This window comes from Coptis chinensis, chromosome 7 (genome assembly GCF_015680905.1).
Source record: "Coptis chinensis isolate HL-2020 chromosome 7, ASM1568090v1, whole genome shotgun sequence".
Taxonomy (NCBI): Eukaryota; Viridiplantae; Streptophyta; class Magnoliopsida; order Ranunculales; family Ranunculaceae; genus Coptis; species Coptis chinensis.
In genome coordinates this window covers 5,092,876-5,105,427 of record NC_141462.1, presented here as the reverse complement: position 1 = coordinate 5,105,427, position 12,552 = coordinate 5,092,876, and the positions used below count along the sequence as shown (strand labels likewise).

At 39.2% G+C, this 12,552-nt stretch overlaps 1 protein-coding gene across 1 annotated transcript; it reads left to right on the top strand.

The window, feature by feature from the left end:
- Nucleotides 1-2,289: 2,289 nt before the first annotated feature.
- On the top strand, nt 2,290-11,694 carry LOC147485453 (uncharacterized). Its single transcript, XM_086573524.1, is given in 9 exon segments — nt 2,290-2,434; nt 2,437-2,577; nt 2,672-2,961; nt 2,963-3,262; nt 3,325-4,147; nt 4,694-4,950; nt 5,137-5,814; nt 9,350-10,876; nt 10,988-11,694. Coding segments are annotated over 9 exon segments (4,275 nt in total). The 3' UTR covers nt 11,102-11,694.
- Nucleotides 11,695-12,552: the final 858 nt, after the last annotated feature.

The following is a 12,552-nucleotide window of genomic DNA, read 5'->3' as shown; positions in this document are numbered from 1 at the left end:
CTCATGTGCTCTTTCTCTCTCTCTCCAAAAATAATAATAAAAAGTAGAAACCCCAAATATTAACCTCACGCACTCTCTATTTTCTTAAAAAAAAAAGTAAATAAATAAAAACAAAAAACCCCTCAGGTACTGACGGTCTCTCAGTCTCTTAGTCTCTTTTATACTTGAGGACGCGCGGTAAGTTTTAAGTAATTTTTTTTTTTTTTTTTTGTAGGTTTAAACTTGATGACTTTATTTTTTCATTGAAATTCAAAGTAAAAGATTTCATTAATTAATTGCTATTTAGGTATTGTTTAAATAACTATGTTAAAGTATTTGATAAAAAAAAAGTCATTGCCCACTCAACCAACGCTAAACATAGAAGATATTGGTAATGCTGAAATAGAATCCTCTTCAAAGCGAAGTCACCAAAAAACTAAAGATGGTGGTTGAAATAGTAGTTAAACGAAAAAATAATGAATTTTTTTATTAGGTTTGAAATATTAGTTTAAAATATATATATATATATATTTGGTCTGAGTGGCTCACCCTCACTTAATTTCCTGGCTCTACCACTGTATGCAAATGAAGTACCTTGCAAGTATATGTATTGGCAACAAGATGTATTTGCAATTGCATTCAGATCCAGTGAACCAAACAGAGCATATAGTGGACAGATGGCATCAAAATTTTAGCAGTTATCGGTTAGTGAGGACTGAGGAACCCGCCTAAAGGAGGGAGTTTAAATTAAAAAAGTAAAAATCCAGAAAAGAGAAAAGTAAAAAAGAGGAAAAGAGAAAAAGTAAAAAAAAGAACAAGGAAAATAGGAAAAGTAAAAAGAGAAGAGAAAAAGAGAAAAAGTAAAAAAGAGAACAAGGAAAAGGAAAAGAGGAAAAGTAAAAAGAGAAAAGTGAAGCCAGATGAGGAAAGAAGAGAGAGAAAATAATAATTAAAGCGTTTCTTGCTACTTAAGAGAAAAAGTAAAAAAGAGAACAGGGAAAAGAAGAAAAGTAAAAAGAGAAAAGTGAAGCAGAATAGAAAAGATGAGAGAGAAAATAATAATTAAAGCGTTTTTTGCTACTTTACTTTCTTTTTAACTTTTTTTTTCTTTTCACTTTAATGAGTACGATTTTTTTTTGCAGCCAATATCCTAACTATTAGAATATGTCAATATTAAAAGTTGTCATATATATAAAGTCTCACGTTTCTATAAGTGTAGACATCCATATCTAGTAGTTACAATTTTCATGTCTAGGTGAGTATAAATATGTAACTCTGGGTGAGAACAACAACTCATCTCAATCACTCTAACCCTAATCAATCTATCTCTCTCTCAATCAATCTATATTATTCTCCATTGTTCTTCTTCTTGATTTTTTTCAATTATAAATGTCACAACTCTCCTAGCATTACCACTAACATGCAATTTATGCAATTTAACACTAACATAGCATCTGTTTATAAAAGAGCTCTCTTGGCAAATATTTGTATCTCATCAAGCAAACAACTAATAAGCTCTTCCTTTCCAAACATTTCATTTTATCATTTTGTAGTTTTTAATCACACCAGATAACTACAATGGAGGCCGGCGATTGCCGCTTTGGAGGAGGAGTAACCGCTACCGTTATTACTCTCATGGTGAACGCGAGCTTAATTATATTATCCGCTTTGAACGAAATATCAAAACCTCGGTGACAATATTGATGCACTAGAAGCAAATAGAAGAGATGTTCGGTCCCCGGTCGATGCAGCCTCGGAATAATAACCATTTAATAAGGAAGACCTGCCGAGACATGGCTGCGAAAGTGCGATCGATTATTTGAAGAAGCAAACACGCCTAAAAAGCCGGCGGGGAGATATTAATAGCTGGTGGAAAGGCTGGGTTACTTGCTCTCGTTTCAGTCTTGGTAGAAAAGCAGCAAAGAAAAATGTTGATATACAGAAACTGGTATATACTGAGGAGTGTTCCTCTTTTGTTTACTAGAACCTATGATGAATTAAGAGATAGGATGGTAGAAAAATGATAGAAGGCTTATAGAGGAACCTTTTACCTCAGTACAACTCAAGAGTTGAACAATTAAGATACGAGATAAGTCATGTCTTATTCCATATTCACTACACCTTATATAGGTGTTTGATTACAACGGACTTTACCAAGAAAATAGGATAGAGTTACAACTACTTACTTACTATCTCCTACTATCCAGGAGAAGACTAGTTCTTTCCTACTTATTAGCAACTAAACCCAGACTTATTCAATTAGCACGTAACAGAAACACTTGGGAGAGGGGTCTAAGTTTGACGAAAATAATGTGTCCGACCCTATGCCTGCTCAAAGCTATGGACCCGAGCCTATTGTTGGTTTTGAAAAATTTTGCATCAAGGGAGGCTTAATTAAATCGAAAAGTCATTGAGGCATTGAAAAATGATGAAATCAGTTTAGTTGGGATATTCGGGATGGCGGAGTTGGCAAGACCATGTTGATGCAAGCAATAATGGCACAAGTGAAAAGGAGAAACTCTTTGATGAGTTTATGCGAGTGTTGTGTCGGTCTCGAAGCCCGACTTGAAAAGATCCAAGATGCTATTGCAGAAATTGGTCCTGAAATTTACGTGAAATCTCAAGTCTACAAGAGCAAAGACAACCCGGGGGCGTAGACTTAATCAAGGAAGAAAGACTCTTTTGTGCTTAGATGATGTATGGGAGCCGATGTATTTAGTTAAAGTAGGCATTCCTTATAAAAATGAGGGAAATCGCTGCAAGGTCATTTTCACAACAAGGATCCAACAAGTGTGTGAAAGTATGGAAATGGACGAAAAGATTGAAGTTGAAGTCTTATCGGAAGTAGACTCATGGAATCTATTTCGAAGTAAAGCTGGTGGTGTTGTCGATCTTTTCAAAACGGTTGCTGGAAACATTGTAAAGGAATGTAGAGGTTTGCCCTTGGCAATCGTTACCTTGGGTAACGATTGCTGTTTGGGACAATTTCCACAACAAGGACAAAATTGCTGTTTGGGACGATACACTAGCACGACTAAAGAAGTCAATCTCTGAAAAGATGAAGCCTGTCAATGCTTCCATAAGATTGAGCTATAACTTTATGCAAGATGAGACCACCAAAATGTGCTTCTTATTTTGTTGTATGTTTCGAGAAGACTTTGAAATCGCAACTGATGTGCTGTTTGATTACATGATGGGAGAAAAGCTGATTAGAGATGTAGACACTTTCGAGGAGGCAAGGAACAAAACAGAAAAAGCATGCAAAATACGCAAGAGTTTAGTGGTTTAGAGGTTTCGAACCCTAGCACACCAACTGGTGATGCTGGGGAATCTTCTTCTAATGAGTTAGAGTTAGAGGTTGAGAGTTTTGAGAGTGAAATAAAGACAAGGTTTGGAGAGGGATCTGTTGAAAGATATAAAAGGAAGATTTTGGAGAACTTTGGAGCCAATCTGAAATCAATGGAAGTGAGGGACAAATCAGCAGAGAGGACACCACAGAGTTCTACATCAAGCAAAACTAAAGAAGGATTGCTTAGAGAGGCAAAAAGGCGCCTGGAGTCGGTCAAAGAGCTTGAAGAACAAGAACATGTTACTGATGTGGTACATCTTAAAGATTATACAAAAGGTGGATCGAGGATTGCTGGGGTAGATGAAGAGGGTGGATTCATTTTTAAACAAGTTCCTATGACTGTGAGTGATGAGTCCTCAAAAAAGGAAACTCTGGGAAAAATGAATCTGGAAGAAGTATCGAAACAGAAGGAAGTTGAAGGGACGGTACTAAAGGCAAAGAAGAACATGGATAGTGTGGAATCGCAGGGGGAACAGATTAAGGAGGGTGAGAAGCCTGAGGGGGGAGTTGGGAAAGAAGCTGATATTGCTGAAGAAGGAGAGGTAAAGAAGGGTACTTGGGCAACCAGGTTAAATCGGAAAGCTGTAGGACAAGAGTCCTTAACTTATGTGCCGCCCACCATTGTCGATGGTAGGCCTGTGATTCATGTGAAGTCGTGCCAATTCGCAAAAATAAAGGAAAAGTTTGAGAATGTTATTGTCGGCAGTTTTGTCGGGAAGAAATTGAGTTTCTCTTATGTTAAGGAGATGGTGTCAAGGACTTGGAGGCTGAAGAATCAGTTCATAATGAAACCATATGGAGATAACATGTTTATGTTTCGTGATAAGCAATGAGGATGATAGACATACAGCTGCTGGACATTGGCTCGCTTCATATATTGTGAGTCATCTATTTGTAGTCGCCATGGAAACTCTTTGTTGAATCGAGACGAGAACTCAAGACAATTCGATATGGGTGATCATGAAATTTTTTCCCATGGAGATGTGGACAAAGGAAGGGTTTAGTCAAGTAGCAACCTGTTGGTAACCCCTTGTTTACGGATAAACCAACAGAAAATATGACTCAAACATCTTATGCCAGGGTGTGTATTGAGATTAGAGCCGCCTTGTAAGTATCCGTGATAGTGTGCCTGTGGTAATCGACCAAAAAGAGCTTTTGAAGTAAAGTTCGAATATAATTGGAGGCCTGCCAAATGTTCCCACCGCCAAGTGTTTGGACATACGCATTACCGACATGCTCATATAATGTGAAGAAGGAAATAGATCCAAAACAAGGTGTGTGGATTCGAAGAAGGAAGTGGCTGTGGCTGAAAAGAAGAGTGTGGACAAGGGTAAGAAAAAATAGGAGCTGATGATAAATACGCAGAAAGGGAGGAGAATGCTAAGATTAAACAGCTTACACGACCAAAAGAGAGGAGAGCAAAAAAAGAACCGAAGGTGTGCAAGAAGTTGGGGCTCGTTAAAGAAGTGCAAGAAGTGGTTACTGTTCAAGATGGAGATAAAGAAGGTTGGGAAACACCTTCACGGAGACATAGTGTAAAAGCACGAGCAGAGCATCATATACAAGTGGGGGTTGATATCGAAAATGTTAGTGAAGGAAATATGAACAAAGGCAGCACAAGTGTGAGTCCAAAGGCGAAAAGATACAGAAATATTCCCATGAGAACGACTTTGGATGCCAGTGGGTCGTGGAGTGCGCAGGACTCTCGGGGGGGAAGTACAGAGGGGTAAGGGTATAAAACTGAATGGTAGTAAAGAATTGGCAAAGGTGGCCCAATCAATACACCCTCATTTATTTAAATGATACAGATTGGATGTTGGAACATGCGGGGGCTGAATGTGGGATTTAAACAGATAGAAGTCAGAGAGATGATCAAGAAGCATAAACTCAGCCTTATGGGTTTGGTGGAGACAAAAGTTCAGCAAAAAAATATGGATAAAACTGTTAGAAAGTGTTGCGAGGGATGGAATGTGGAGCATAATTATATGTATAGTGATAAAGGAAAGATTTGGCTATGCTGGGACGCAAGAATGTGCAAGGTGAGAGTTATAGAGAGGGACCTGCAGTATATAACGGGGGAGGTAACGCTTACTAGTGGTAAGGTGTTTACGGTCACGGTTGTATATGCGAGCACTGATTTGGTGATAAGAAGAGAGCTGTGGAACAGGTTAGTTAACTTCTCATGCGCATATCATGGGCCTTGGGTGATATTAGGAGATTTCAATTCAGTTCTGGGTTCAGAGGAGAGAGTTGGAGGGAGACCAACACATCCGATCCATTACACTGACTTCCTACAATGTGTTACTATGGCGGGACTCACAGATATGAAATACAAGGGAAATGTATTAACATGGAACAACAGGAGAGGGGTTAGAATTTGGCGAAAGCTTGACAGAGTACTAGTGAATGCAGAATGGCTTGATGAGTTTGAGGATGTCGAAGCTGAATTCTTGAATCCGGGTACTGTATCAGACCATTCATCTATGGTAACTTACTCTTCAAAACAGAAGGGCCAGAATAAGAAGCCTTTTAGGTTTTTAATTTCTCGACTCGAGAGGATGGTTTTGTGGAAACAAATCCAGCAAGTTTGGGGAGTGAGGTTGTAGGAAATCCGATGTATGTATTTATGAGAAAACTGAAATTTGTGAAAGGGGCTTTGATTGAATGGAACAGAGAAAGGATTGGGAATGTCAAGACAAGAGCACAAATGAAAAAGGAGGAGATGGATATTATTCAAACAAAACTGCAAACAGAGCCGTTGAACAGAGAATGGATTGATGAAGAGAGGATATGCATCAAAGAATATGTCAAGTGTGCTAAATCGAGGAAGAGTGTGTGAGGCGTAAGTCGCGAGAGAGGTGATCACAGTGGGGACAATAATACGAGTATTTTTTATAAGTCAAGACGAGCTAGGAGGGCGTTGAATAAGATAACATGTCTAAGGGATGGGCTAGGAAGTATAAAAGAGGATTTGGATGAGATAGGGCTGAATGTGTGCAGTTTTACAAGGAACTCTATGCCGAGAGAACCTACAGAACTAGACTTTAGTTGCTTTGATACTATCTGACCGCAAAAAGTTATCGCGAATGACACCGTGGAACAGCTTTGGTAGCAGTGATTTCTAGAGATGAGATTATTGAGGGTACGGCGTGTATTGATAGTGATAAGTCCCGTGGAATGATGGATTCTCTTCATTGTTCTTTAAGGCTGCCCGGGCTAATTGTGGGAGATGATTTTGTTAGGGCAGTTCAGAATTACTTTTTAGGGTGTAGGATGCTCGAGAAGTAAATGCTACTTGTATATCACTTGTGCCTAAGATACGCACCCGACAAGCTTAAATGATTATAGGCCTATTAGGTTGTAATGTGATATACAAGTGTATCACTAAGATTATAACGCCGAGAATGAAACCTATCATGCATGAGGTGGTGTCGCTTAATCGGTCCTTTTATACCGTAGGAGCATTCAGGATAATATATTATTGTCTCGTGAATTGCTTCACAATTATCATTGTGGATGCTTATCCACCACGATGTGCGCTAAGATTGATCCGAAAAAAGGCATATGACTTCGGTGAGAGATGGGAGGTTGTTGAATTCACAATGAGAAGAATTGGGATACCGGAGAAATTTATAGTCGGGTGAAAGAATGTATAGGAACCGCTTCCTTTTCGATTATGGTTAATGGGACTGTGTATGGGTATTTTGGCGGGGAAGAGAGGAATAAAGGCGGGGGACCCTATATCTCCTTACTTGTTTGTCTTGGTAATGGAATTGTTTTTCGACATTATGAGGCAAGCCGCAATAAGGGGAGTTTAGATTGCATTATAAGTGTAAGGAGCCGGTTATAACACATCTTTCATTTGGCGGATGACTTGATTGGCGTTTATGAATGGGGATGTAGCCATCGTTACAAGTCTAGTAAATTCTCGGGGAAGTTCGTAGAGAGTGTTCGTGGCTTGAAGTCAATGTGGGCAAGAGTCAACCGTTTTTTAAGGTGAATGAGCGAGGAGGTGAGTGAGGAAGTTAAGGGAGTGCTACAGTATTCAGTAGGAACTTTACCAGTGAAGTATCTTGGGTTACCCCTTATAACAACGAAGTTGTCATATGCTGATTGTTTACCACTGATCACTAAAGTAGCTAAGAGAATACAGAGTTGGAAAGGGAAAAGTTTGTCGATCTTGGAAGCGGTCCAATTTGATCAAGTCCGTGTTGAGTAATCTGAATATTTACTGGATATCATCCTTTAGGCTGCCTAAAGGAATAGTGGATGAGATACAAAAGTTGTTGCAAAATTTCTTGTGGAAAGGGCCGGACTGTACTACAGCACATGCTTTGATTGGGTGGAATGATTTATGCTATCCATATGATGAAGGAGGGCTAGGAATAAGGAACGGAGGTAATGAATAGAGCTGCAAATATGAAGCATGTTTGGAATATAGTGAGTAGGAAGGAAACCCTATGGACTAAGTGGGTGTGGAAGAATTTGATCAAAACAAGTTTTTTGGGACATGAAAATTCCTAACGATTGCTCGTGGAGTCGAGAAGTATCTTGTTGGGAAGAGAGGATGCTAAGGGGTTAGTATGTTATCAAGTTGGGACCGGCAGAGACATAAACTTATGGATGGACCCTTGGCATCCAAAGAGGGAATTCAAACCTTATTTCTCGCCAGGCTCACTTATGTTTCTAATGTGAGTCTAAGTGCAAAGCTTCGTGGACCGATACATAATGGGGAATGGCAGGTGCTAACATAATGAGCAGACATATGCCGAGATTATCAAACAAAGCGTAAGATGAAGTCGAAGTTAATGGGGAGAAGACAGAGTGGTTTGGACTCCTACAGTTCATGGTGAGTTCGAACTAAAGGAAACCTATCACCGCCTAAGAAGAAAAGCCAAAGCCTATCATGGACAAAACCGGTATGGTTCCCTAATAATATACCTAGGCACTCTTTTATTAGCCGGGATCGCTCCAAGATGGGATAAAGACATTGGTTAAATTAAAGAGATATAAGGTTGTTGAGTCGGCTTTATGTGGAATTTGTGGACGTAAGGATGAAACCAATGTCATCCGTTCTACTGAATATGACGCTTATGCATTACGTGTGGAACTAAAATGTCAAGAGAGCTGGATATTGTAGAATGGTGGTCGTTGAATGGGAGGATGAGCTGGAATGGATAATGGGATTGAGTAAAGGAAAGGGATGTAAAAAGATGCAATTCGGCCAGGTATAAATGCATTTTTCTACCTGGTTTGGAATGAGTTTAACGCGCCAATATTCGAAAAATAAGTACCGGATTGGTCGCCAGCTTGTGGAGCCGATAATGCGTGATGTTAAGGTGAAGCCGCAAAGCTTGGAACCGGTAATGGAGGATGGGGGTGAGAGAATCGTGTTTATGGAACAGTGGAATCGTGATGTCCAAGTTAGTAATGAAGGAACCGACAAAAGGTGCAAGTGGGAACGCCTTTGCGAAGGCATCACAGCCGTTGAACTCGATGGTACTCTTCAAGGGATTAACGGAGGATGGGCAAAGAACACTTCGAGAGCATGACGGCAATGTCACAGCAGAAGAAAAGGGCTATCAAGGTTCAATACCATTGCACTTATAGAACTAGAGGGAGTGTACAAGGGACTAAAGCTAGCGAGGCAAAGATCACCGTACCAAGGTGGAAGCTAGGACAGACTCGACTAATGTTATTTCGCTTATACAAAAGCGAAGTAAAGTGCCGTGGCAAGGAAGGAAGCTGTTAGCAGATGTGTTTGAAATAATTGATTGTTTGGAAATGTTTGCTATTAAGCATACCTATAGGGAATGTAATAAGTTAGCGGATGCATTAGCTTGTAATATTCCTTCTGTTAGTTTCATAGAAGTTATTCCCAGCTCGTTTTCTGAGGATATTAAGAAAATTGTATACGACGATGCTAGGGGAAAAACTTATATTCGGTTGTAACTCACTATTATTATTTTAATGAGAAGGGGTAGGGGACCCCGTTAACAACCTCCCTTGCTGATCAAAAAAAAAAAGGAGGCAAGGAACAGATTGCATGCTACAATTGAGAAGCTTACATCTGCAGGTTTGTTGTTGAAAAACTACTATGGACGCATTATGATGCATGATGTCGTCCGCGATGTGGCAGTATCAATTGCATGTGAGGAAAGAAATGAATTCATTGTTAAAGCTAAAATGAGTTTTGACGAGTGGCCAGATATGGAGTTGGAAAAATGCAAGCGATTGTCATTGATGGATACAAAAATCAGGTATCATCCTTTCCCCTCTCAGATTAAAGCTCCAAACCTCTTAACCTTATCTTTTAATTGCTTCAATGATTTAGATGAAATTCCTTCCAATTTTTTTCAAGAAATGACAAACCTTTTGACTCTAGATCTAAGTAACACCAATATTAGATCACTTCCAGCATCACTCTCAAGCCTTACAAACCTCCGTACGCTTCGTATGAATTGGTGTTATAAGCTGACGAATATATCTCCAGTTGTAGAACTTAACCGCCTTGAAATACTTTATCTTAATGAATCTGGAATTGAAAATTTTCCAGAAGAGATGGGTAGGCTAACTAGTCTGAAGTCGTTGAACTTTTTAAGAACAACCCCGCCTTATACAACCATCTCACCGAAAGTTATATCAAGGTTGTTTCGGTTAGAAGAATTCTCTGGAAATTATATAGAAAATCTTGAATTCTCTTCAGAAAACGATGTTAGTCCGTGGAAAAAGATGACAATATTTAAAATTTCGCTGGGAAAACACGATATTTCATACTTCAGGTACCACATGGAAAGGACGGAATTCCGGAGAAATTTGTTCCTTACACTCTCATCAATTTCAATTTCACATTTGATCCAAGTATTGTTACCGAAAACAATCTTTTTGTATTTACAATATGAGGGGATTGAGAATGTGCTACAACTTGATAAAATTGAGGTATCATTCCCTAATTTAAGGGTGTTAGCAGTAGAAAAGTGTGGCAAGTTAGTCACTCTTATACCTTGTCGTGATTATGTACCGGAAAGTGTCGATCAATATGAGGGAGATGGCGTGGAGCAGGGGTCGTCTTCGACCCGACTCTGTTACTTGCCACCTTCTCCAATTTTCCATAATTTAACACATTTGACTATTGGAAATTGCATGAAGTTGAAGCACCTCTTCCCATTGAGAGTATTTCAACATCTTTCCAAGTTGGAAAGGATGTATGTGGAAAGCTGCTCCGCTTTGGAGATACTGTTTCCAGATGACAGTGATATGGAGAGTGGAGATGTAGAGAAAGACAAGGCCAGTCACCCTCTTCTGAATTATTTCGGTCTTTTAGATTTACCAAAACTGTTAAGTTTCAGTGGAAGCGATTCACTTGTTGTTGATTGGCCCTCCGCAAAATATATACATGTGGGTCACTGCTCGAATTTGAAGAGACTACCCCTGGGTACTCACAGTGTACCCAAACTTGAAGAATTTACTATTACGGACCAGGAGTGGTTCAATAAGCTGGAGTGGGACGACCAAAGAATCAAGGCCCAATTGCAAACCCTTTTGAAGGTGAAGTGCTAAACCTTGTTCCACTTTGTTTATTTATGTTTCATCCACCTCAATTTTATTTTTGGCACAAAATATTCTTCTTTTCAACTCATACAAGATGACTTTATATAGGTAATGGAATATTCCGATGAAGCAGCAGATGAAGATTCCGATGAAGCAGCAGATGCAAAAATAATGGAGGCAATCTCTCGTGCAGATGAAGATTCCGATGAAGATTCCACCTGACCTCAAGAAATTTAATCATCTATGCAAGTTTGATTTACTTTTTCTGGACTTATGGGAAATGTTTGCCCAACTCAAACTTGAAATATTGTCCTGGTCGTGTTCTGCCTATGGCCAAATGGCAAAGAATTTACAGAACAACTTAATGAAAAGAAGAGGATGATGTCTTGGTCACTTGGTGGAATAAATATAATCTTCTTTATTTCAGATAATTTATCCGAACGTCCGGAGGTCTCTTGGGGTGGGGGAAAAAAATTTCTGACTTGGTTTTCCACTGAAATAAATTCAAATCTTCCTCTTCTCAGCTAAAATCTTCATATTACGAACTCCAATTTCATCTTTCCCATTCAAATTTCATCTTCTCTGTCCTTCCTTCTTCCAGGTTTTGGCTGCTTCGGGTCTTCTTTCTCAGTATTCCCGTCGCTAGCAGTATGCCAGTATTCTAGTAGTACTGATTGGAGTGGCTCAAAAGTTTGTCTAAGGTGAATAATTGGATATATATTCTTGTGTATTGTTTCTGTCAATAAAACAAAATGGTAATTGGGTTTGTTTGTGATTCTATTCTATTTAATGAAATTCATTGTAGTAATACTAGTAATAAGTGTTATGTCCATAGCATTTACAATTCAAATATTTTTGGTCGACACCATAGCAAACAAAAAGTGGCTTTAAAATATTTTTGAGAAATGAAAAGAACAAGAAACCAAAAAAAGGTTTGCTGGCGATGCTTTTCTAAGGGTAAATTTGATATCCAAGTAGTAGATTCTTACATTATGATTTTCTGAGTCAAGAATAGCTGCATAAGCCTTTGCTACACGATGAATTGAGCCAGATGCTCAAGCATGATGCACATTGTTGCATGACATTACCAAAAAAAAATGTGCTATTTATGAATTTGTTATTACCTCGGTCTGCATAATCTCTGATCTAGTCCATACGCCTGAAGTGGTCAGCTTGCTGGGCACGGCCTGTGTAGCTTGGACATCCTTCCTTGGTATTTCCAGACCCATCTTCAACATATGGCTTGTTGTCTTCCATCTGATCAGATTTCACGCCAATAGAGCCACCAAACTGGTTGGAAGAGAGAGAGGGAGATTGTGATGTGCTTTTCTCACCATGATCGCGGACATGATGTTCATGATCTTGGCCTATATTACCTCAAATCTGTTGATGGGAAGACATTGTGATTGAACTTCGAATTACTAAAACAATTTTAGAGGACCTAATAAACCAGGACTCCAAATTACTGTTGATACTTTTAAGTAGGCTAAAAAGTTGAGCAACCATTAACGTGTCTAAGGTGTGTGATTGTACCTTTGTAACGTCTGACTCAGTTGCCACTCATGCCCCAAGGCGGTTGCCCGCTTAGGCTGTGATTGCTACCCAAGGCACAACTTGGAGTGTGTTGGTTTGGAAGCCTAAACCGAGTTGGGACCAAAATTCAAGTTTTTTTT